Source organism: Trichoplusia ni, chromosome 10, assembly GCF_003590095.1.
Source record: "Trichoplusia ni isolate ovarian cell line Hi5 chromosome 10, tn1, whole genome shotgun sequence".
In the NCBI taxonomy this organism is placed as follows: domain Eukaryota; kingdom Metazoa; phylum Arthropoda; class Insecta; order Lepidoptera; family Noctuidae; genus Trichoplusia; species Trichoplusia ni.
In genome coordinates this window covers 5,132,308-5,158,259 of record NC_039487.1, presented here as the reverse complement: position 1 = coordinate 5,158,259, position 25,952 = coordinate 5,132,308, and the positions used below count along the sequence as shown (strand labels likewise).

At 36.2% G+C, this 25,952-nt stretch overlaps 2 protein-coding genes across 6 annotated transcripts in view; one reads left to right on the top strand and one right to left on the bottom strand.

Moving 5' to 3' along the window:
* Positions 1-16,158, top strand: part of LOC113498282 (plastin-3) — a 53,786-nt gene extending 37,628 nt beyond the window's left edge. The window contains exons 3-16 of the mRNA XM_026878237.1: positions 468-608; positions 3,610-3,691; positions 4,996-5,149; positions 5,676-5,839; positions 6,486-6,595; positions 7,086-7,280; positions 7,741-7,951; positions 9,287-9,417; positions 9,877-10,024; positions 10,481-10,632; positions 11,112-11,213; positions 11,547-11,719; positions 15,139-15,216; positions 15,440-16,158. Coding sequence (XP_026734038.1) covers positions 468-608; positions 3,610-3,691; positions 4,996-5,149; positions 5,676-5,839; positions 6,486-6,595; positions 7,086-7,280; positions 7,741-7,951; positions 9,287-9,417; positions 9,877-10,024; positions 10,481-10,632; positions 11,112-11,213; positions 11,547-11,719; positions 15,139-15,216; positions 15,440-15,653 — 2,055 coding nt within the window. The 3' untranslated portion in view covers positions 15,654-16,158. The remainder of the gene's footprint in view (positions 1-467; positions 609-3,609; positions 3,692-4,995; positions 5,150-5,675; positions 5,840-6,485; positions 6,596-7,085; positions 7,281-7,740; positions 7,952-9,286; positions 9,418-9,876; positions 10,025-10,480; positions 10,633-11,111; positions 11,214-11,546; positions 11,720-15,138; positions 15,217-15,439) is intronic.
* Positions 16,159-17,800: 1,642 nt separating this feature from the next.
* LOC113498096 (transmembrane and coiled-coil domains protein 2) overlaps positions 17,801-25,952 on the bottom strand; it is a 51,053-nt gene continuing 42,901 nt past the window's right edge. For all 5 annotated transcript variants that reach the window (XM_026878009.1, XM_026878011.1, XM_026878012.1 and 2 more), the window contains 4 exons: positions 25,370-25,477; positions 24,090-24,292; positions 23,288-23,422; positions 17,801-20,704 (listed from right to left, as the gene is read on the bottom strand). In XM_026878009.1, the coding sequence (XP_026733810.1) occupies positions 20,677-20,704; positions 23,288-23,422; positions 24,090-24,292; positions 25,370-25,477 (474 nt within the window). In that variant the 3' untranslated portion in view covers positions 17,801-20,676. The remainder of the gene's footprint in view (positions 20,705-23,287; positions 23,423-24,089; positions 24,293-25,369; positions 25,478-25,952) is intronic.

Genomic DNA, 25,952 nt, shown 5'->3' with positions numbered 1-25,952 from the left:
TACCACAGCTACCAGTCTACTTAAAGTAGCTTCTGTAACTGACCTTCTCACCCAAACACAACAGAATTATTTGACAAGTCCTTTTTAACGTTGTTCAAAATGTCAAGGACTTACATGGACAGGTGTGTTTATCCCATGATACTGCTGAGTCTTCATCACCTTTCTTGTTACGAGCAGAAAGGTAATGCTTAAAATCACTAAGGTCATGTAGTACTTTGCCGAAGACGTGGAACTCATGGGCATGCTGTGTGCGACTCCTTGAAATTTACAGATTGCAAATTTCATGTACCTACAGTATAAGAAATACCATCAGCAACCAAAAATTAATTACTCACGCGTATTTATTGGAAACGCCCGATCGGTTTCAGAACCAACCGGGGTCTTTAATCATGAATGGTTACAAAAGTTACTATATAAACAAAAGAAAATGTATTTTTTCTTCATGTAACTCACAACGTTAATTACAGGTGCGATGCATGATCGAAGAATACTACGACAATGGCAACAACAAACGCGGCGTGAACGGCAGCATGAACGGCGACGCGAGGAAAAACGGCATCAGCCTTGTCGAGTTCGAGGAGCTGTGCGCTAATCTTAAGGCACAACAGGTAAATTATACAACTATTTAGTCATTTATGTGGGCCTATTTAGCCACTGACGGATGTGACCCTAGTATGAGACGAGGAGGCCGACGCTCTTTACACGTCGGCCTCAAAGACGTAAGCAAGCTGCCGGCCTCACTCAACGGCTGGCGGATCCCAGCGGCCGGCACGGTGTAGCAGTGCTGTGCATTTCCATGTGTCGGTAACAAAACGCGCCTGACGTCACCCGGCGGTCAGGTTTAGTCAGTAAGAGTCTGACACTACCCGTTCCTTCCCCTAAGGGGGTGGGTGTCCATGCTACACGATAGAGACTATAATAGCCTAACAATATTAAGATAAAGTTATTACAGTTGTGCTACTCGGATTGTTCGAACAATATTTTTAAAGGGTCATCAAAAACTATTCAGTAGTTTTACGTGAAAGAGTAACAAATAACCAACATAATTTTTGCTTGTGCGTTTTGAGAATTAGTAGGGATTGCTATGCTACATCTGTTTTTGTTATTTCTTAGGAAAATAGATCGTATATTTTAAACTTCCTTCCCAATAACTTAGAGTAGGTCAATTTAAAACGTTACAAAAGCGTTTGTGAATCGTAATAGATTGGAACTGATGAGTCAGCTCAGGTTCTGCTATAAATATCATAATCAAATTAGCTTGTATTGGGGTCAAAGACTGCAGCAAGCAGATAATGTTCGCATAATATTGTAGTTATAAACAAGTAACTAAAGAGAAATGAACTGAATCCCCTGTTTAAGTTGTTAAAGGTTTTCTACCAAAATCTCACCATACCACTACGTCCCAAAGTAATAGGTATTATTGTGGATGTGAAAGAGAGGTGTCGTACATAACAATATTGCTTTATGAAGTGTTAGTAGTCCCCGTGTCCCACCTGTACCACATATTAGCTAATTAGGAAGAGAACTATTATATTTATTTGAACGTACTATTTCACACACAAGTATTATTCTAAATATTTTATACCAGTGTTGAGCATATTTGTGGATGGATATAGGGGAAGAGGACGACCAAGGAAATTATGGATGGATTGTGTGTAGACGATATGGCTGCAAAGAGTGTTTCTTGTGAGATGACGTTAGATAGACCGACCCCAAAGAATATTTAGGATAAAGGCAGGGGAAAGATGATATTTAATACCAGCTTAAGTTCATAATTAATATTACTCATTGTAGGTATTTGTTCACGCCCGTTGCACACCCACCTTTTGCCATACTCAAGTCCCTTAACAGACCCAGGTTGTGCATTTAATTATATATTTCACTTAACGGTCACAACACCAAATATGTATTAAGTCAGCAGATAAATTCTATTATCTTAATTAAAGACTTACAATTTAATTGAACAATCAATAAAGACCGTTACTTCTACCTCTGGAAGAAAGAGACAGTGCTCTACGCGGAATAGTGTGCTATCTCGCTTACACATATAACAGCCCTTTTAAGAGTTAGTAGTAATAAGTAAATTAAACAAATCAATATTATTAGCCTCGTAAAGAAGCAAATTGTCAGTCCATTAGTGATGTTGGCCGACAGATTAGCTGTGACGTGGGTCAATAAAGATAAACATTTATAATTGGGGTCAAATTGATGATTTTATGACGTTGGATGCATGTTGTTTGTGACTAGTTGAGATTTGTCTTGAGATTTTATATGATAATGTTTTTAAGTATCGATATTTAACTATTACTGTACCACTATTTGGCAAAAATTTTAGCATTAGGTAAAGTCTTAGGTATTAGATACAGCAAAGAGTATCGTATTGCCCAGGTTACTAGGTTGAGGAGGTCAGATAGGCAGTCGCTCTTTGTCAAACACGGGTGCTTAGCTGTATCTGGTTAGATTGGAAGCCGACCCCAACATAGTTGGGAAAAGGCTAGGATGATGGATCAGCATTCGGTACAACATACGGGAATAAAATTAGAATACACTAACCACAGTCGTATTAGTCGTGAAGTCAAAAGTCAGAATGTTTCGATTCCCAAAAAGAGCCACATTGGATCTACCTTTAATTATTTATTCTCAAAATATATGAGCGGGCAAACACTTTTACCTGTAGATTCTTTAAGTAACCCTAACAAGAAATAGCAAAAGTTATATTATTATCCGTTAATAAAATATGTACTATATTTCTAAAAGAGGAGACTTCGCGTACCACACAAATCTTAAACCAAATAAAAAAATCAATCACACATACTCCAAAGAAATTATCGAACATTACATACATACTCGTTAGCAAAGAGCGATTGTTGAGCGATAGGTCATTGGTCTTCAGTTCTTCGCCGTGTTGTTTTTGTTATATTTTTTAGCGTCGGCAACTTGTATAAGGCATGGCCGTATTGTAGTCTAATGTATGAATGTTAAGTACCGTAATGTGGTATAAGGAACCGTGTACTCGTCTCTTGATAATTGTATGCAGATATGTTATGATGAATGCGAATGTTGTCTAGCTGATTTGCTATTTGAGTTGCTTTCAGTTTTACGACTAACGAGGGAATAAATAGGAAATGTGATTTTGTTTTTTTCGACGTGCTTAGATGTGATTGTATAACAGAAATGTAGTACCCTCAGTTAAAATATTTTAGTCTTTATTAGTCTACTTGCTACGTCCCGCGGTGCTACTTGCGGATAAAATAGACATGCCTAAGCTATAGAATTCGTCCAAACCAGTGGAGTCGTCTATGTTTATGATATTTGTATGGTTTTCAATGTTTATGACGGAGTACTCGTATGCGAAGGGTTTAATTTAAGCAGTCGCGATTGGTGCTTGAGGATCGTAATTTTTTTCTCGCACTGACCAAAGGTTGACGTTGCACGGCGGATAAGTTTTATTCAGTAAGCGTCAGACTGCTCAGACACTACCCACTTCCTCCCCCAAGAAGCGGAGTGCTTAGGATTCCCCTTCCTTGCCAATAAGAAAGGGGGTTTTTATTAGTGTAAATGATGTCTGATGGCATAGTGTGTTAATATATTTATTTGTTTACTTTTCAGGTGTCCAGCACATTCAAACAGGCCGTCAGTAAAAAAGAAAACCTTGAACATTTGGGAGGCATGAGCGAAGCGTCCAGTGATGGTTAGTTTACTACACAATTGTTATGGATCAATCATATTATGTATTCTATTACCGCCAAGTTTGAATAAACTGGTAAAACAACAAAAAAACCAAGTACAGTTTAAAGGCGTCAGCTTAGATTATCACCGTTTTCTGTAAGACAAATATTCTCTAAGTTGTGACATGTCGACTACTAGTTTTTGAATTCAGCCCAACTTTTTTACATTATTGATGTACTGGACTATGAAATAATGATGCATGAATTCAACAGTCATTAGAAAACCTGATTAAGGTCTTCCTGTTAAATTATTTAGTGGAACATTTGATGAGAGTCCGTCTTATTGATTAGCAATAATAATATTGTCCGAGAACAAGGTCCATAAAAACCAGGTTATGCAGTCCTTGAACCTTTCAAAATATTGATAAAACAAGACGAAACATAATAGTCGAAAGCATTATTTTAAAACAATGCCATATTTCTCCTAAAAACATATAATAAACAATGGTCGTTTGTACCGAATAATGGATATTATATTTGACCTAAAACAATAAACTTCAAACAAGCCAATTGCTGTCACAATTGTGTTTCTACGATATCGAAATAAGACAAACAAACAAATCTTTATCGCAGCTAAGCGAAAGCTATAAAATTAAGTGTTCTGTAACTATGTATATTGGTTTTATATCTACTACATAGTGGTCTAGTTTAATCCATACTTTAGATCTGTTTAGATCTGTCAAGAATATGAAAAGCTCAAAACATTTAATTAAACTTACCGTCCCGGTATCCCGTACGCTCATGTATTAGGTGGATTCGATTTCCACTATCTCACACGCAAAAGGAAAGGTAGAAATTAATCGGTATACATCACAATGAATCAGTAAGTCTAGACCGCTTACCTATACATACATACATCTAAGGGTTACATATTTGTAAAAAATATGGATCATGTACAGATTTTTTCTGTATTTTGCTCTAAACATTTCATATCAAAATTCATACACCCACTTACAGTACAGGAATATCTTGTATGCGAAGGGCAAGAGACAAAAGAGAATTGTATAAACAAAGAGACGATGATACTGTTTACCGGAATGGAAATCATTAAATGACTCCTCCCACTTTGGGTTAAGCGAAATGAAATTAAATCATTTATTCTGCAAATAGGACAGACGTTATCACTTTTACATACCATTTTTTTAAGCTAGCTGGAGTCGGCAGGCTAAAGGGAGTGTCGGTTGTTCCATGTTCTTTTCTTTGCTCTCATCCCGCTGGACTGGCAGAAAGCGTGTTGATACTGATTCGTTCTCATTCCCTTCACTAGGTACAACTCACTCGGTCCGCCTCGAGGAGCAGATGGCGTTCTCGGGCTGGATCAACAGTAACCTGGAGCACGACCCCGACCTCAAGCACCTGCTGCCCATCGACCACGAGGGCAAGCAGCTGTATGAGAAGCTCAAGGACGGACTTATATTATGGTGAGACATGTTTATTGAAGTACTAGTTGTCGCTAGAGGCGTAGAACGATAGAAATCTAAAATTATATCAGACGGGAACATAAAAACTGGGATGACAATCTTATCCTCTATCTATCTATCCTATGTGTTAAACCAGGTTATAAACTATCAGTGTGCCAAATTTCGTCCAAATCCGATCAGTAGTTTTTGCGTGAACGGGTAGCAAACATGCATCTGTCCAAACCAACTTTCACGTTTAAAATATTACATAGCAGGATAAGTGAGGTGCAGGTGGAGCAGGTATAGGCCGAGGTTAAAATCTGAAATTATAAGTTTGCTTGAAAGCACACAATTTTAATAAATTGCAGAATGTCAATTTTATAATATATATATATCTGTAATCTTTATGATCATCAGAGTCATATTTGACTTTAATATTATATTCCTCACTATTCTCACACTGACCTGCTTAGTACAGAATTAACATTCCACTAACTAATCAAACCCTCTTCGCATAACAAATTAATCTAAAATGATTAATCCACAGCAAAGTGATAAACCACTCGTGCCCGGACACGATAGACGAGCGCGCGATCAACAAGAAGAACCTCACGTTGTACACGAAGCACGAGAACCTGACGCTGGCGCTGGTCTCGTCGCAGGCCATCGGGTGCAACATCGTCAACATCGACGCTCATGACTTGGCTAAAGGTAAACACACTATTACTCATGATATAGATACACGTTGTTTTAAAGCTTGTGGGCAAATCTCCCCCGCCTTCTTTCAAACTTCTTTAGTTTTTGCTATTATCTGGCTAGTTAGAAATAGTCACATTATATGCTGTGAAAAGCAAAATGTTTTAATTCAAGCACACTCCATTTTCATCAATTACCTAATGATTGTATCTGTAAAATATTCTCATAACATTCTTATCGATAGAATGACAGGGTTGAGGCCGTTGTACAAATAGCTGGGAACGCCGTTCAAAAAGTAAGGCTGCACGCGTTGTGGTTAGAAAACTAATAAGCATAAGACACTAAGAAAAAAGTGCATCAAATATCATATTAAATCATCGGTCCTGACAGTGGTTTTTGTGTTCAAATCATCATGTTTTGATGATTCTGAAAAACCACATATTTTTGGACAGTGGTTATACCCAGAAAAAATGTTAAATCTAGTTATACACAGTTGAATCTAACAAAATCGAATTACTCAGTAACAATTAGGAGGAACATATAAATCACGATAATATTATTACTAATATAAAACTAACTAAGTGTTATCACAAGTGTCGACACGGCGACACAATAGTGGCATTTACAATACGTGTATTATAACATACATTGTTCGTTGCAGGCAAACCGCATTTGGTGTTGGGTCTGTTGTGGCAGATCATCCGCATCGGGCTGTTCAATCAGATCACGCTGGAGCACTGTCCGGGACTCACCGAGCTTCTCAATGACCAGGTACCGTGGTACTTATTGTACCATTTGATATTGGTGTTGTGGAAGTGTCTGTGTGACTTTAAGATGTGATGCCACATTTTAAAGTATAATTTTAATGTGGGTTAGTCGGTCGCCTTCAGTTAAAAGAGATTTGTATGTATTTTTAGTACGTATTGATGTATAAAAGTGGTCTCTTAAAGTATTGCTTTATCTTTAGTCATGTTTTATGTTGAGATTTACTTCTCTTTGATATACTTTTCTGCAAGGACAGTTCATTAAGTATATAAATAAATCTCGTCACAATGTTTATGTGCAGGAAATGAAAATGACTGAAAATTGTTAGTATTTGACAACAGACTGGGTGGAACTGGTGAAAGTTTTTTTAACTCGCTTATATTGGTAGAATATATATGAAAAGAAATACTATAAAAAACATTTTATTCTCCTTCTTACAAAGATAGCTTTACTATTAGTTTTTGACTACAAGTGTAACGTGAGTTGTACCTTCCAGGAGCGCATCGAGGACCTGCTGGCGCTGTCGCCGGAGGCCATCCTGCTGCGCTGGGTGAACCACCAGCTGCAGGCGGCCGGCGTCACGCGCCGCTGCACCAACTTCCAGCAGGACGTGGCCGACTCCGAGATCTACTCCCACCTGCTGCGGCAGATCGCGCCCGACGATGCCGGCGTCACGCTCGACGCGCTCAGGGTTAGTACACATAATAATTATAGTCATTAATGTTTGTTAAAAAAGGAATTAGAACTTCTACAAAGAAGCCGTTAACATGATCAATATGTCTAATTATTGATTAGTGACCGATGAGCACCGCATTATACTAAAATGTCCGATTGCTGGTCAGGTTCGGTACAAATGATACCACTCGTGTTGTTATATTTACATATAAAGTGTAACCATCTGAAGTGAGCCATGCCGTACAATAATTAATAACTCGGTTGTAAGCGCTTATTAAATACCTTGACTTCCTACCAGATAGTAAGCATCTAAAAAGACAGTAAGTCATAAAGAACCAAACCTATCAATAATATAGGATATTGATGATATGATTTCTTAAAACTGGTTCATGAAATTTTCATCCATTTCATCAATGAACACAAATGAAACTACCAAACATCAAACATCACCCCTAATATAACCTCTCCATCCGCAGGAAACCGACCTCCTCCGCCGCGCAGAGCTGATGCTGCAGCAGGCCGCCAAGCTGCGCTGTCGCGCCTTCGTGACGCCGGCGGACGTCGTGGGCGGCGTCTACAAGCTCAACCTGGCCTTCGTCGCGAACCTGTTCAACCAGCACCCTGGCCTGCAGCGCTCTGCCGACACCGAGGAACTGCACCAGCTCGACGAGACTAGGGAGGAGAAGAGTAAGTAGGAGTTTTATGGATTTTATGACAGGTATGGCACCTGCAAAGGTGTCGAAAAGTCGGAAACTAAAATCTAAATTTTAACCGCGATAAAATCCGCAAAAGTATCTTTATTTTAATGTCTAACATTCGCGTAAACCTAAGAAACCACGATACTTCAACTGTGTCTCGGTAGACTTAACAAAATAGTTCTTGAGTCTTAGCTGTCTGAGGTATCGTTCGCACCCCAATAGATCATCCATTGTACAAATACTCAACGGCTCGGATAGCCAGTCGGTTAATATCACCACACTAAGTTCACAATGCTTGTTCCGCCTGAATCTGGTTGTTTTAGTGTCTGTGACTTGAATATTTGTAAAACTCCCGCGAGTGCGGGAGAAAAAAATAAAGTGGACTGTAAGCTAGAGTTACATAGATATATACTATTGACGTATCCCAACACACACAGTGCAATATTTGGTCTAACAAATCTCTAACAAAGAGCACTTTCCAAAGCGGCTAAATAATACTGTGCTATAGCTCCCAAGAAAAGATTTAATAATTAAAAATAATTAGGCCGTCAACAAAAATAATAATTAATGCGCTCAAAATAGTTCATTGTCGTAGAAATTAAAAGTAATTTATTGGTTATGCATGAGGAGTGCTAACATTGAAAGTTGAAGTTATGTGTGTAACAGTGTAATTAACTTTTTGTGTAATTTTCACGGTTAAACCAACTAACGTCGCTGTTATGATAATAAACTAAAATTTATGTTGGTGGTTTAATTAAAAGTTGGGATATTCGGTAATATGACAAACTTAGTTATAACAATGTGTCAGACCGTACATTATATGTATAAATGACTACATCGGAAAATGTTGTTATGCCCTTGACACTCAGTAACATAATACGTGGGAGAGTGCAATTTACAAAGCGCACTTAACGTTGTAGATTGTCCTTTGCCAACAAGCCCTTGCGCGCACGCTGCAACACAATAGTTTTTTTCTTTTATAACTTATAGGATTCTTCTAGTTTTTATAACCTTTAGAAATCCTGAAAGTAAAATTTACAACGTAAAGTGTTAATTTTGATTGCACCCTCGTACGTCTTACAGTTCACATACCTCTGGTGGTGACCAGCTCTTGAGAAAATTAATATTATTGATTGGGATATAATTTAATTATTAAATTTGTGCGCGACGTGTCTCGGTTTTGATCCCTGCGAAGGACAAGTATTTCCCTGATCTACCAATCCGAGTTTAAGAATTAAATTCCTTCGTCTGGAAGTATTTCTTAAAACCTAAATATTTTAAACTCTGGCTTCATGCTAAGCACTCACCACGCTCCTTGCCACAGCATACCGCAACTGGATGAACTCGATGGGCGTGGCGCCGCACGTCAATTGGCTGTACTCCGACCTCACGGACGGACTCGTCATCTTCCAGCTGTACGACATCATCAAGCCAGGCATCGTTAACTGGAAGAAGGTATGTAATGCATTATACCAATTGTAATAATTCTATTATTAGAACTTTCAAGCTGTCATAACACTTGTATAACAGCGACCGATGTACTATAAAATGTACTATACTATAAGTCTATATGGACTGTCGTCCGTTGTGTGGCTATTATAGACGATATTAGTCTCCAAGTGCGTCCATCAATTGGAGACTAACCAGTAGACGTGTCCGGTTCGGTACCGTTTGAGTAGATAAATACTTAAAAAGCTATAAATGTTTAGTATTAAATAGTCCTATCATTAAAATACGGAAGCGGGGAAGTAAAACCAATACCAATGATGTTTCGGAATTCTTACTTGTGAAAATTGTTGTTTAGAATATAGTTAAACAACATTATAAAACATTGTATTTATATTGTCTCCGGCATAAAAAAGTTCACTTTACTCGAAACTGGTTTCCTTACCCAACTATATACCATCCCCCCAGGTACACCGACAGTTCTCGAAGCTTCGCAAGTTCATGGAGCGTCTGGAGAACTGCAACTACGCCGTGGAGCTCGGGCGCCAGCTCGGGTTCTCTCTGGTGGGCATCGCCGGGGCCGACATCAACGAGGGGAATGCCACGCTCACTCTGGGTAAATAATACGTATAGTGTATAACAGCCTGTTTAATGGAGTATATTTGAGACCTTAATAATGTAACATTAGTCTGCTTATATTGGGAACCTGTTTGGACAGGTAAAGAACGGTTATGTTGGCAAAAATTAAGAATGCGTAGGCAATATTGATAGTTATTCAGACCTGCCTACTTTCGATGATTGGATTGACCAAAGCATTTGAAGGACAGAGGTAATGACAGAGTCTTCGATACAAACCTCAAGATATCTACCCAACCTATCTGGAATATGAATCAGTAGATCAATGAAGGGAACATGTATTTGTTCATACTGCGACAAACAGCACAGAAAAAATGTCTTCAGTAAAACAAGCCAGCACTCAGGTCTTAACTTAATAAATAGATTTAAATTGAAAACACTCAACTTCATCTAAACCAATTGAAACCATTAACCAACTGCTCCAATCACTCCTCAGCGCTGATCTGGCAGTTGATGCGCGCGTACACGCTGTCCGTACTGACGCGGCTCGCCAACACCGGCAACCCCATCATCGAGAAGGAGATCGTGCAGTGGGTGAACAACAAGCTCAGCAACGCCGGCAAGACCTCCGCCATCAGGAGCTTCCAGGTAAATAACATCAGATTTAAACTAGCAAATATGGAAGAACTTTACCAATCAAAATAATATATCGTTTATGAACAAAGTGAGATAGGAATAACTTGACTTCCGCTTATGTGAGAGACTAGTGCCTGATGTGAGTTACAAGTCACTAGTGCCCTAACTGAGGGTAAGGCACTTGACAAATTATTATTATCAAACCGTGAGAGGAGTAATAAAAAAATACTTTGTAATATGATGCTGTTTTTGGAAAATGTCAGTGTCAAGTGCTACTTATTAGAATTAATTTACTTTTGAATTGAAATACTACATTGTCAGAATACAATACCAGAGTTTAATTGTCCCTTTTTGGAGTAAAAGAAATAGCAAAAAAGGCTGGCCATTGTAAAATGATATCCTAAAAACAAAATTAGTATTCCTACTTTTTTTATTGCAATATGATACTTATACATACAAAGTTGTAATTTAATTGTGTTTGAATGATTCAGGATGAGGTGTTGGCTGACGGCAAGGTTGTCATCGACCTGATCGACGCCATCAAGCCTGGCTCCATCAACTACGACCTCGTGTTGCCCGGAGGCAACGAGGAGGTGAGATTCATTATATTATTAACGAAACAAAAAAATATACATACTTTTTAACAAGATTGTACTCTTGTTGATCATTCAGATCGTAAATAAATGTCGTTGGGAACGTGGATTAGCTTATACGTTATATTCTAACCGCTATAGTTTGTATGTGTGGATGTACGGATGTATGGATATTTGTTCCTCGTTCACTCAAAAACCCATGATAGTTTTTATCCCTATTATTCCCGTGGGATCAAGTTGATTTGAAGCAAGCGGGCCCGCGGGCAGCAGCTCGTATGTTATAAATAGACAAAGTAATTTGGTACCCTACTTACATTGTAATTTTAATTTCAGGAGAACCTAGCGAACGCTAAATACGCGATATCAATGGCCCGTCGTTGCGGCGCCCGCGTGTACGCGCTGCCCGAGGACATCACGGAGCGCAAGCCGAAGATGATCATGACGGTGTTCGCCTGCCTCATGGCGCTCGACTACATACCCGCCATGGACGCGCCCGTCGCCAGCGCGTAAGCACTACCACACCACACCCGGACTAACACACACACACACTTATTCTAATACTGGAAATGTCAATTTGAAAATCTGTCTTTCTCGCTGCTGTCTAAGAAGCGAGATTTGTAGCGAATTTGATTAAAGTATCAGTATGAGGTCATCATAATATGTTATGTAACTAAACGTGCATTTTGATCTTGATAACCATGGTCAAATGTGTGTTTTTTAAGTAACATAATGTTTTATCAAATGATTGTTGAACCTTTTTACTGTAAGTGCAGAGTGGCATTTGAAACTCAATCAGTGAACCTCACAGTGTATTGCGATCCACTTCTGGCTTGAATAAAAAAAAAAATGGAAAAAAACCGTGAAAATATACTTACTTTTCGTGAGACGTAACAGTTTTAAATCAAAACACTTTTAAAATAGCTATTTGAGTAAATAATGAAAACTTTAACACAACAGTTTGTTAGTTTAGTAAAAAGGTTCACTACATCTAATAAGTGTGTGTGTTAGCTACCTGTACGGGCTGACGTAGTTCGTGATACATGTCGCACTGTGTCGTCATCGTTGCTGGGAATATTGTCATTTATATACAGAAATATTACAAATAATATCTATTTACTTGCTTCGTTTATGAAGCTACCATATATGTTTACTATTCTACATATATAATTTTACATAATCTATGCCAACATTTCCAGTTGAGAAGGTTCATGTATTTAACTTTTGTCTTTTTGTCGTGTTTGTTACCACTGGGTTTGTGAAGGGTAGTATTTAAGCGTAATTATGGCAACACTTACATCATTGTGTCAATGTTGCCAGATCTAAGGCAAAGGAATTGCTTGAAAATGTTTGTCTACATTTTATATGGATTTTTATCAATGTTTTCAATGATATTCGACACAGTGCTACATTAATATAGTTATTATAAGTCACATCGAGTACGTTTCACATTTGTTTAGTACGAGTTCTATCTCAGTAAGACAACTAACGATATTTGTGACTAATTATTGTAAGAAATATGAATGTATCGATAAACGTATCGCATCCATTCATTTTAATGTTAATTACAAACGAAATAATTACGATACCCACCTACTGGTACAATGAAGGTATAGCAGTAATCGACCATTCTCTCTAAACTTTACAGTTTATAATAAGGCTAACGCGACCAATATTACATAAAAATAACATTTAAATTGGCCGCGACAGGTATTTCTGCCTAAGTAACTTGTATTCCGTAACTAGCATTTCTTTTTAATTGAAACGACTGATCTACATTCCAAATTATACAAACGGTAATGTAACGGTAAGGGTTTGTGTTGTCCGATGTGTCGCTAGCTAGGTGGGACGCGGAGATTGTGGCCACTAAACATACACACAGCTGTTGTGAACATCAACATTGTTTTTTTATAATAAGCTTCTTAGTTATAGCCGATAAGCTTTCCTTATATACAGGGAGACTGCAACAATATAATAAGATATATTTAACATTAACGCATTTTTAAGGTATGTTTAGTAACCACAATCTCTGCATTCATTATAAATAATACTTGTGTACGTGACCTAAGCATTATATTAAGTGTAACTTATTAAGTAGGGCTCGACAGACATACAGTCTGTTATATAAATCAATTACGTAATATTTAATGACGTATTTTAACAGAAACCGAACATATATCAGCTTAAACACGTAGTACTTATGAAAAAAAATTAGTATTATAATCACGTCGATGTTTTTTATACATTTTTACAACGAATCGTATTCATTTAAATGGGAGTAAGTTGTTTATGTGGGCGGTTGTATGTACCTATGTGATTCGTGCTTTATATTCATAGTTTTACGTACATGTAAACCGATAGGGGTATTTAAGTGTTCCGGCAATAGGGATGGCGACGGATAACGACGTCACGCGATATGTGGTCTGTGTTTGAGAGGTAAAAGAAAACATAAGTATCTAATATTAGTAGGTCAGATCAGGTTGATTATTCATTAAACGATGTGCAGGATATTCAAAACAACAGTTCGTCATCCCTATTGAAACAAGCATACATAGGTCAAAGAGTTTTCATTTGGCTTCCAAAATAACCTGATGTTCTTATAAAGATGTTACGTTGTTCTAATCACTCACCTCTATAACTTATGTGTGGCTGTCTGTCGTTATCTATATGATACTGGTCGCTTAACATGTGTGGGAATTGGCAATAAATGTGTCTGTGAAATTGTTTATGTGATAATCTGATTATGTAACGCCATTACAGAAGTATATACATATTATGTAGCGATAATGTTACATTCCTCATGATCCATTCCCCTGCATCGGCATTTAAACGTTAATTACATTCTCAATTTATTAGTTTTAGAAATGTATATTTCTTATTTTTATTTAAGTTATATTATGTGAAATATTTTTGTAGCGTTTTATTAGAATAGACATTCCCGAGGGATACAACGATATTTTACAATCATAATATTTTTATTGTAAATTTTTATTTTGTTAGACGTTTTAAGGCTTTGTCCAAAATTTTATTGATTACGTAACTTTTTGATTCTTTTTTTTATTTTGAAATCAAATAGATTTTAATTTTTAACACAACGTGAAATCAAGATATCTAATAAATTATTAACTATAATTACTCCACTGTATTTAGTGATGCTAGCTATCAGTAATGTTAATATACATGAATGTGTAAGCCTAAAATAAAACGGAATTGGTAAAACAATATATATTTTTCATTTTCCCCTCCTTTAAACCGAACCCTTTATTTATTATATTTATTTTTTGTTGAAGTCTAAATATATGTATAGAATTGGGTGCTTATGGGTTCTGTGTGGCAATGAAGCTTGGTGCACAGTGTGAAGCGGTTAATGGTGGCACAAAATATGCGAGCAAGTGGAGGAGGATGGTAAGTGGCTGTGGACACGAGGGATGGTCTATCATACGTTTTTTTCATGCTTCATTTTGACAAAAGGTATTTACAAGAGATCATTAATTAAAATTGCTTAACGGCGCCTCTTAAAGTTCTCATTTACTAAAGACTGTCTCATATTATAATGAACAAAATTACACTTTAAGATGCTACTTATGCACATTCCATTACATTAGTAAGATATTTAAGCACGGACTGGCTTAAGCTCTGTTGATAACTACTCAGAAAGATGTGCTGTGGGTTCGAACCCCATGGTGCACACATGACAGTTCACGTCACCATTTGACATAAATTTATTGCTGTTAAGGAACAAAAAAAAAACTGGTGTTACAAAATGTATTTTCAACTAAGGATAGCATATGTAAAATAAGAAAAATTTGTGAAAAGCACGAGAACTTGGTATTCATTCATGGTTAAAACCTTTTTTCTAGCCTTAACTTTATTCCTAACTGTCCCTACCATGTCATTATGTTGAGTATTTATGATACAAATATTACAGTGTTGCCAGATCAGGAGCGGGTGACTTCAGTAATGACTTGAGCCGGCAAGCGTCTGTTACTACAACTACTGTTGACGGGTATGATGTTAATGTACAAATCTACAAAACAATCTAAATTAACAGTATATACCTTCTTTTATATTTTTGTAATTGAACCTACCTAATTTCTTTTTTTAATTCGATGAAATTTGTTACGATTATTTTGTCGGTAAAGTTTACTCGATCGTGTACCTTACATACACCATACATTTTCTTTACTCGAAATATAGCTTTGCTTAACAAAATTTCATGATTTTTCCAGGGACATAGTCGAAACCACAGAGGAACAGGATAATGTAGAATCAGAACCTGAAGAACAGGTTTCTGGGGACCCGGCTCCCGAGGAGCAGGTTCCTGAAGAACAGGTCTCTGAAGAGCCAGCGGAAGAAGTGGAGGTTGTGGAAGAGCCTGAAGTCGAGGAGAGCTTAGAGAAACCGCCTCTACCACCGAAACCAGAACACTTGGTCACTGCTTAGACCTGTTAACTAAAGCAGAAGATACCAGAACACCTACCATCAAATCTTGAAGTAACATGTGTTATGCTGGGGCCACACTAGTGGCTAACGTTAATGCCCATTAACGCTATAGTTATCGTATTTTTTTAAACGGCAAAATGTTAATGCGCGTTAAGTTGTGGCCATATCTACGGTTAACGTCCATATTTATTTATTTTTATAAAAGTCCCACAAAACAGTACAAACTATTTGACTGTGAGACAATATAAACACAGGTTAAACACTTTCATATTCGCGATAATTAATGGCATTTCTCGTTGCTATGGCCCCAGCATTATTAGTTATTATTATTACCACGTAGAACGCTGTCTCGCCCCCACAACATCAACTATCTTACTTTTAAATTGGTGGTAAGTCCCAGGGATGTTATAGATATTTAATATCAAGTTTTTCCGTTTGTTTCGAATAGTTTCAGTTTTCATTGAAATGTAGAAGTGGAATGGAAAATGGGAATGACTGCCGACAAACTACAAAAAGTAAAAGTTTTGTACTGTAAACGCCTCTAACCGAAATTATTCTTGAATTGTAGATTTTTTAGAGTATCTGAGTTCGACGTCTATAACATCCCTGATAGGTCTAGATAGATAATTATTTTATTTTATAACGAGTACCTAAAGTGATCGTTACAAAGAAACATTCTTAGAATCCATCAAATTTTCACCAAACAAGACCACGTTGTCAATTGTAAACAAGTGCCTTAAAGGTGTTATGTAAGACTAGCTTTTCACCCGCGGCTTCGCCCGCGTCGAGGTCAGTTATATCGCGTTTCCAAGAAGTCCGGGATAAAAACTATCCTATGTTCTTTCTCAAGGTCAACTCTATCTCTGTACCAAATTAGATTAAAATCAGTTTAGTGGTTTAGACGTGAAAGCGTAACAGACAGACAGAGAGAAAGATAGTCAGTCAGACAGACAGACAGAATTACTTTCGTATTTATAATATTAGTAGGGATTCCAGCCGAACAAACATAGGTACATTGCATGTGAAAGAAAAGCTTGTAAAAAAGCCATCGACAATGATGTCTGTGTGTTTGGCTACCAACATGATGATGGGAAAGCAATTCATAAAAAGGGAAACGTTTGAAAATTCCAATGACTGTCTCAAAAAATGATCTAAATTGTGTCAAATAATTAAATAACTAAATTTCGATGAACCATTACTTTAGAAGGCCCCCACATTTGAGCGTGAAAGTATTTATTAATTTATAATTCGTAAATTTGAATTACATATTTACTTTGGAATATTTTCTATTTTATCGTACTTTTGTATTGATTTGTAAGAATTGAATAAATATATTTTTAACTATGTTTATTGAATTTATTTTCAAGCAATGATCTGGTTGTTGGAACAAAAAGATTTAACCTGACTTTTCTTGTTATTTGTTGCGTAAATGAGCTTGTCTTTTACTTTTCATTTGTATAGAATTGAAAATGGAATTAACTGAATTAACGCAATTTAAGTTGGTATTTTACTCTCGTCACGTACGTTGGATTACAAACATGTTCTAAATAACGATGATCTCGCCTTCTCGTACATTCTTTCAGTCACTCGGAAGTTTTTTTTGCACAAACGACACACACGCTAAACATCGTGCCTTCTTTCGGTAAAGCAGACATTTCTGGGTCCCTAAAGAATACGGCCCAGATGAGATTGAAAAAAAAGCGCTTTCTTACAAACTTCCGTGCAAGGCGCATCTGGATCGTTAAGTTCTAGAGCATGCTAGGGCGCTACGACACCTTTCTCTAATTCTATTCTTTTTAGTGTGTACTCGGGCGATGGAAGGCAAGTCCCTGACATTAAAACAATTAACTCAGAAATGGAAGAGCCCTGACCCCGGAAATGTGTGGATAGCGTAGGAAAGCTTAAATATTGAACTGTGATTTATCTATGACGCAAGTTAGCGAGCGGGGGTATATTCGCTCGACCGTCATAGCTGTGCTAAAGCGTGGGGCAGACTGCCTATTATAGCATCGAGTGCGCGTCTTGTTATCTGAAATTACACGGGTCTGACCGTCTATCTCACTTCCATAACTCTAATTAAAATGCAGCGGACTAAATAATATATCCAAAACGGACGTTCTGAGGAGTACTGATAAAATAAAACAAACTTTGAATAAAATTGTGATGATTTAATTCAATCCATAGCCGGCAACGAAAATTAATACTTTTACATATTTTAACATACATATTATATTGTGAACTTTGAAACAAACTGTATATTATAACACAATATAGTGCCTAACAGTTGGTCATACAGTATTGTGACATATTGGTGTTTATAAGGCATTGCAGTATTTATACAAACGTAGATATCACTATAACAGGACAAGCTGTTTTGGTACTGAAAATCAACTTTTAAACTTTATTACTTAATGATCTTAATTTTTTTTACAATATTCTACTTTGAAAGAGGAAAAAACTTTTATACAAGCAATTACAGGAACCAATAATGTTGATATAGAGTACCAAAACTTCACAAGCCATATCCCGAATCAATTTCCTATATTCATTTGTAATATTTGCACATACTCAACATACAACTCAATACAAAATAAGTGATAACAATTTCGATTACTTCACTACATAAATAGTGGGTTCAATAAAATAATATTTACATACATATACACAACGATTGAGAAATTAATGCTTTGTACATCGTTATAACATGGATGGTAATAATTGGGCGATATCTATAAAGTTGTAGTTCTGTGGTCAAGTCAGAGAGCCGAAAAAACGATAAAAATTTAGAACCTAAACTACTTCTAAGATTTAAAGCTACGTTATCAGCAAGGTGGGAATTCAACGAGTTTTCACGAAAATATTAGTAATTTTGCACCGTATTTTTCGTTTGTGGGCACCCTGACTTGACCAATCTTCTGCCATAGTCTACTCAGTAAGAAATTTTGGAATGTTCTCATATAAATACGAAGGATAAACTAGATCAGATCAACACCTGATAAATATCGGTTTCACACCATATTACTATTTACGACTCTAGCCGAAACTATTTTGAAGCACTGTAGACAAAAACTATTTTAGATTTATCGCTTACGATGTAGTATATTCGTAAAAAAATGTATCAGTATGAGTGATAATTGTAAAATGATTTTAATACAAAACCATCTTTATGCATATCGTGTATTATTGCTAATTAATCGAATTTTCACATTTTTATATGTCGTACAGTTTTTAATTCATGAAACAAACTGTAAACATATAGAGTAATTAATTAATTAATAATTTAATTCAATAAATAACGTCACATTAATAAAAACAACTAAAGTATGAATTGACTGTTTTTGGACTCCATAGCTTTATATTTCTGTAGACAATGGAGCCGCAAACTATGACGATTCATATTTAGTGTTCCACAAATATTTGACTAAATTCAATATAAAAAATAATGAATATATTTAGAACCAATGTCTGAACGTATAAAACATTGTGATGGCAACTCAACACCCGCACAATCCCGCCCCCCTCCCCCCATTAACTACAATTTGTACAAACTCAATGAAGTAATTTATTATTATCCTTCACCTAAAATAGTTAATTCATATTTTTTCAACAGATTCGAGATTATTAAACCATTCAGCCTTGTCGGTTTAAAAAGTTTACTTGTCAAATTCTGTGTTTGTCATAGACAATATGAGCATGGACTTTCCACAGACTAACAAGAAATACGCGATGTGAAGGCATGTTTATATTGTTTGACAAGCACAATGTGTTTGACAATGCTCTCGTATTTAGAACTGAGTTACATGTGAGCAATAATTATAAGCATCGATAACGTTAGGTTCCAGGTGGAATTATTAGCGATTGGATTGTACCATGTACCTATAGCATTTGTCTGACTGCCAGTATCTAAGGAGGCTTGTCTAGTTATCAGTATGTATCTATTGAGAATCAACAAATAATCTGGATAATAATACCTGTATTTTGGCATTATATAAGCTGGTAAATGTCAACAAGTATTTCAAAAAACTTTTTTTATTAAAAGGGATTAAGTTATAAGTTTGTGTTTAGAAAAAAATCTAGTCAATTATTATCACAAAACAATCGCTAATGAGTCCACCCGATTACAAAGTTTAGAATAAATCATCAAATATCTAGAGGGCCCAGCCCGTTTGTTTGTTCATGTAAAATCACTACTTAAATTAACTGACCAATAACGGACCTAGAAATCTATAACCAGAAGTTTATTATAACCAGTGACCATGATCTTAATTATAAATGAATTTGGATTCTAATAATGGTCAGTCGGTAATTACTTTAAAAGCTTAATATTTTTAATGATTATACCAATGAAAGCGAGATACCTCGATCCATTTTTGGTCATTTAATATTTCACTTAAATTATAGTAATAGAGAAATATCACTGAAATAAGTATACTTACACCACGGCGCGTTGACATGAGTTGATAAATAAAGAGTTGTTTTAATTATTATATTTATATTTTCTATGAAAACAGAGAGCGTACTATGATTGAGTATAACAATTGCTTAATAAGTAAACATTGCAATTATCAAATTGAAAAACAAAATCATTTGAAAATATTTTTTTATGGATGGGCTATTTAAAAGCATCGCTTCATTCAGATTAAAATATAATTATTCACGAATGTTTGACTATTAAGCATTTAATTATTTATTTATCACCTCATGGCGAGTCCAAACGTAAATAATATTTACTGCTAAGTTAATCTAACGCGTTTCAGAACTGTCACCGCAACTGACCATTTATATGTAATATAATTATATTAATCTCAGTAGGCATAATTCCTTCAGAATAAAATAATTGTTAATTATTACTTGTTTTTAAAGATATTGTAAGAGATCTTTACATTTTGTTTTATAATTATTGTTAGTTTAACCGAACAGTGTTTACCTTAACGCGATCGCCGTACATATAATTAACGCAGTTTCCCAGGACACAATTGCAATAACACCTAAAATTCCACTAGCGATGCTGATTTTGACAAAATCAACCACATAATGACTTGCATTCATACCTGCAGTAGAAAAAAAAGAAAATTAAACAAAAAAATATATAAATAAAAAGTAAAAAATAAATAAAAAAATAGTAAGTATTGCAATTACGTCCGCTGATATATAAAAAGTATAAATCAATATATATTTTTTTACAATTTTATTGCTGGCAACACAATGTTACTTCTATATTCATATAAAAATTATTACATGTATTTTTTTCTGATACATATTATACTGATATGATTTTAGCATCCTTTAGACTGAGGCGAGATTGCAGATCTATTAAGAATACTTTTTTAAAACATTACGACTCAATTGGGTAAAAAGAGAAAGCGATTTACTAAAACATTAACAAATATTAATTTTAATTACGTCATATAATTGCTTACTATTAATTTGTCTATCATAAATAAAAAATATTAAATAAAATCTTAAATATTCAACAATAGGATATAATCTTAGTTTAAATAATACATGGGTTATTTAGAAACTATTTTTTCACGCGTATTTATCAGGATCGCCCGACTAGTTTCATCTGACAAGCTTGAGAGATCGCGAGACGAACTAGTCGAATGATTTCAATTAAAAAGCGTAAGTAAATCGTTTCTAACCAATTACGAAAGAAATTATAATTATATTTTTTTATGTGGGTAACCGCATGAACCTAAAGGATGCTCTATAACACATACATACTATAAAGTACATAACAAAGCTTATATATAAAGTAATATAGTGAAACTACTACAGTATACATTAGCTCCTTAAAAAACGAAAACACTATTGAATATCTACTAACTTCTTTTATCTTTTTCTGATGTTTGAAGATGGCGTGAAAGTATAGAAGACTAATTATCAAATGTTTTAGACTATTTTAGAGTAATAATTATAAGAAAGTACGTAGGGAGAAATAAACGTTATTTTAATTAATATAAGGTTTTATTTTGGATGAAAAAATGTGTAAGTATTTCGTTTATTATCAATGGCTTTTTTTACGAATCAATAGAGAATCTATTAGTACTTTAAAGCACACTTAATATCTCTGTCTGACCAGGCTGGTAGTCTCGTCAATAAGTCCGATGAAGCAGTTAATGCTCGCGATCAGACTTTATAGACCAATAAAATAAGTAATAATAATAGTAAAAATCCTATACTTTGGCATGCAATCCTTTTATACGTATTCGTACATTTACGTAAATGAACCGACTACCTTATTGATAAAGTATTGCTCATTATTTTGAACAAATAAGACAGTATAGATGCAAAAAGTCATAGATTTGCTTGTAGTCCATACTTCACAGGCAAAATATTAAGAACATTATGATCTAGTAAATAAATATTATAAAAGCTATAATACTGTACACATCACCCCACCTCCAAACACCAGTTTTCTCTAATAGTTCGTCTATATATGTTCAATAAGTAATTAAATTGTTCTAAGTATAATGCTCAACGTTTATTTACTGGACCGGCACACACGTATGGTGTTTAGCCTGCTGTTCATTCACACTGGTTGACTTTACAACTGTGTGTTACAAGATTGTTTGTCTGTATTTTGCGTTTTAAGACAGTATTGTAGTGTAAGCGAGAAGGCGTAACAACTGTGCGTAATGACATCGCGCTTTCACAATTGTTAAAAAGGAGTTTCTTATTATTTTTAGTGATAAAATGTTCATTTTCATTAGATTTTTTTTTTGTATTTTTACACTTTGTAACGCTAAATGATGAATTCACTCTTTCCTGTGTTATTAACTGTCGACATCAATAAATAAAATATATACAAATTGTACATAGAATATATAAATAAAATAGTTCCCAGAGTGAATGAGTCAGCGGCGAATTTAACAAACCATATAAAACACTAAAACAGCAAGTACAAACAACCATGTATCTACGCAAGTGCCGAGCACTGGTCTATCAGACAAGACTTAGCAAGCGTGTTGACCCAGCGTAAAAAGGCCACCCAGAATCTTACAAATATTCAACTAAAAATTATGTTTTGATAGTAACTTTTGTGAGAATGATTTATTAAATGATGTAACGGTTTACTCACGCGTATTTATCGGGGTAGCCCGACTAGTTTCGGACCCAACCGTCTGCTCATGATTAAGGAGTCCGGTTGGGTCCGAAACTAGTCGAGCTATTTAAATACGCGTGAGTAAGCCGTTACATCATTTAATAATAAAAAATGTGTGTTTGTTAAAAGTGTTTCACACTCTACTGAAGGTTCTTCCAATCAATAAAGTTATACGAAACCAAAATGTAGTAGACTCAATACTCAACTTTTATTTGCTTTTGAATTTCTTATCAATTCAGTGCAAAATGAGGGACTTAACAAAAGTAGGAGTAAACTTTCAAATCAGTTGCATTAACTATCAAAAATGTTTTCGTTTAAGCAAAATCTATGTGATTGAGTCAAACTTATCGACCTTCGAGGGTTCCATAAGACTTTATAGGTAAACAATTACAATATTGAGGAGTTAAAAAAATCGTTTACTCAAACCGAAATACCTAATACTTCTGGTTTTTTTTTCTATTAGTTGGACATGGTTGTTTGTACGTACAGTAGTGTATTGCGCGGTAGTGTGGTAGTGTGTCCGCATTACCTGTCGTGGTGCTTGTCGAGCAGGTACTCCTTGAGGCGCCGCAGCAGGTGCTCGGACAGCTGCGTGACCTCCGGCCACTGCTTCAGCACCATCACGCCCAGCATCACTGCCAGGCTCGTTGTTAAGACGCGGACTCTGGTGGTTGGAATATGTTGCATATGTTTATATTACGTAATGGATGATTTGGAAGCTGTCTTTAAAAAATTAATTTAATTCGTAACACGTAATTTAAAGGTTATAGGTTTTCTCGGTATTTTATAATATAATATAATATAATGTGGACAACATCACATACATTGTTCTGAACCCAAAGTAAATTGCTGAAGCACTTGTGTTATGGAATTCAGATACAACGAAGGTACCACAAACACCCAGACCCGAGACATTGTAGAAAATGAGAATTTTTACATTGACCCGACCGGACGAATCGAACCCGGGACCTCAGAGCTAGCGACGCCTTGAAACCGGTGCGTACGCCACTCGGTCCAGTGGCGTACGCACCTAAAATTCTAAGATTTTCATGATTTCTTGGATGTAACTTGACATTAAAGTAAAATAACAGTGAGTATTTATTTTTAATTAACATTTCTGAAGTTTTGGCTTCTATTGTCCTTTTTTTTGTGTGACTTGCCACACAGTTCCGTCATTGTAACTCCTGTAAGCCAGGATTTACAAACAACCATCACAATAAACTTGTACATAAATACAGTTCTGATATCGAAGCTGAAATCTAGATAATGTTGAGTTTGCGGGGCCTTTACTTATCCCCGTGTCCCTGTAACAGAGCAGTATGTATTGAGACCTGGTCCTGAGGAAGGGCATGGCGACCCCCGCGACGGTGGCGACGAGCAGCAGCGCCAGCTGCAGCAGCGTGAGCGCCACGTTGAGCAGCTTGACGAGCAGCAGGCGCGGCGGCAGCGTGCCCGCGCCGCCCGCCTCGCCGCCGCCGCCCGCGCCGCCGCCGCCGCCCCCGCCGCCCGCCATCCACTGCTCCAGCTTGCTGATCTGGGGACACAACGTACAAGATATTATAAAGAAAAGACAGAAGCTCAGAAGATACTGGGTCCACCTATTTCTTTTAATCGTCGACGCTGTCGTGCCGTGTATCGTGGCCCGTTACGATGTCGTGACGTAGTTTTTAACGATGCTCGTCATAGATTCTCACGACGCAACTTCGCATCGTGATACGACACGACATCGTAACGGTTCCCAGCCCTTAGTAATTTAATTATAATGATTTTTCATCTAGCCCTTTTTGGCCTATTGTGTGAGTGTCCCACTGCTGGTCAATGGCGTCCTCCAAATCCTTTCACGATTCTTTGTTCTGGGCCACATAGAACAGTTAGGGCAAGCGTTAAGGCCGCCCACGGTGACAACGCCCATCCGTTAGTTAATATAGAATGGTGACAGTCCCAGCGATCACTATGCATGTGGCTGACGTGACCCGAACAATCCCATTTTAGTTTAGAAGCTTTTTTGCTGACGCCTATAATCCCAGTTTTGAAATAATACAGGGTGGAAGGGACGATATACCGATCATGTGGTCCTGGGATCCTGGACATGATTCCGGACCCCCTGCGTTGGCATTTTTCATCGGTCTCTTCATGAAAATTGTATTTCTTTATCGCGTTTTTCTTTTTAATTTTACATGTCATAAAATCATTTTTCCTACGTATTTCAGTAGTATTTTCATAATGAAAATCATTATTTAGCCCTTTTCACGAAAAAAGGCAATGTAAATCAAACACTAAAAACTGCTCCCGATCAGCTGATTCGTAAAGGTACTCACTCGTCGGTCATGGCTCTCTCGCAAATCTAACCGAAAGTGACGTCAAAATGTTCAATTCATCATTCACCTTGTATCTTTTATGACCTTTTAGTAAGTGTTTTATGACCTAAAACACGAATACTTTCGCTACGTTTTTTTTTTTAATAGAAACAATATCCACTTAAGCATACAAACTTACGTATACAATTCATAGGGTAACTCAAAAACTAACGACTTTTAACTAATAGTAGCTACTCATTTACAAACAAGTTTTATCTAACTTTGAGCACTATGTATCAAGCAATAGAACTCACTTTAGTCTGACACAGATCGAGGGCTTCGTGTATATCTCGTATCCTCTCCTCGCTCTGGTACTGCACCTTCTCCTCCACGTCCGTTAGCGCTTGCTTTAGGTTCTCCACCTGTTGATACACAAGTTATACACTGTAACACTCAATATGAATTACATATACACAAACTATGGATCAATTTGAATATGTGTGAAACGAATGCCACTTGAATCAAATTTTAATTTGCCTTTTATATATGAAAAACCGCGTCCTTGAAAGAAACATAAGTAACTTGCCAGACATGCTAAAAAATATTGAAAAAGAATGTAGGTCACAAATAATCAAAATATATTTCTTTAGCACAGCATTAGCGACGAATATTGGAAAATTTTCCTAAATGAAAAAAACACAATTTAAGGTAGTTATCTAGTATATTCGTTTTCAGTGCTATCAAAGCTAATATTACAGATATTATTAAAAAAATTGATCAGTGAAAATTATTTAGTTTTTGACTTACTATGCAACAGTGGTCTGCAAAAGTCATTCAAGCATATTGTTCAGGCGAAAATCTTAATATATCTGCCAAAAAAATGTGTAGTGTAAATTT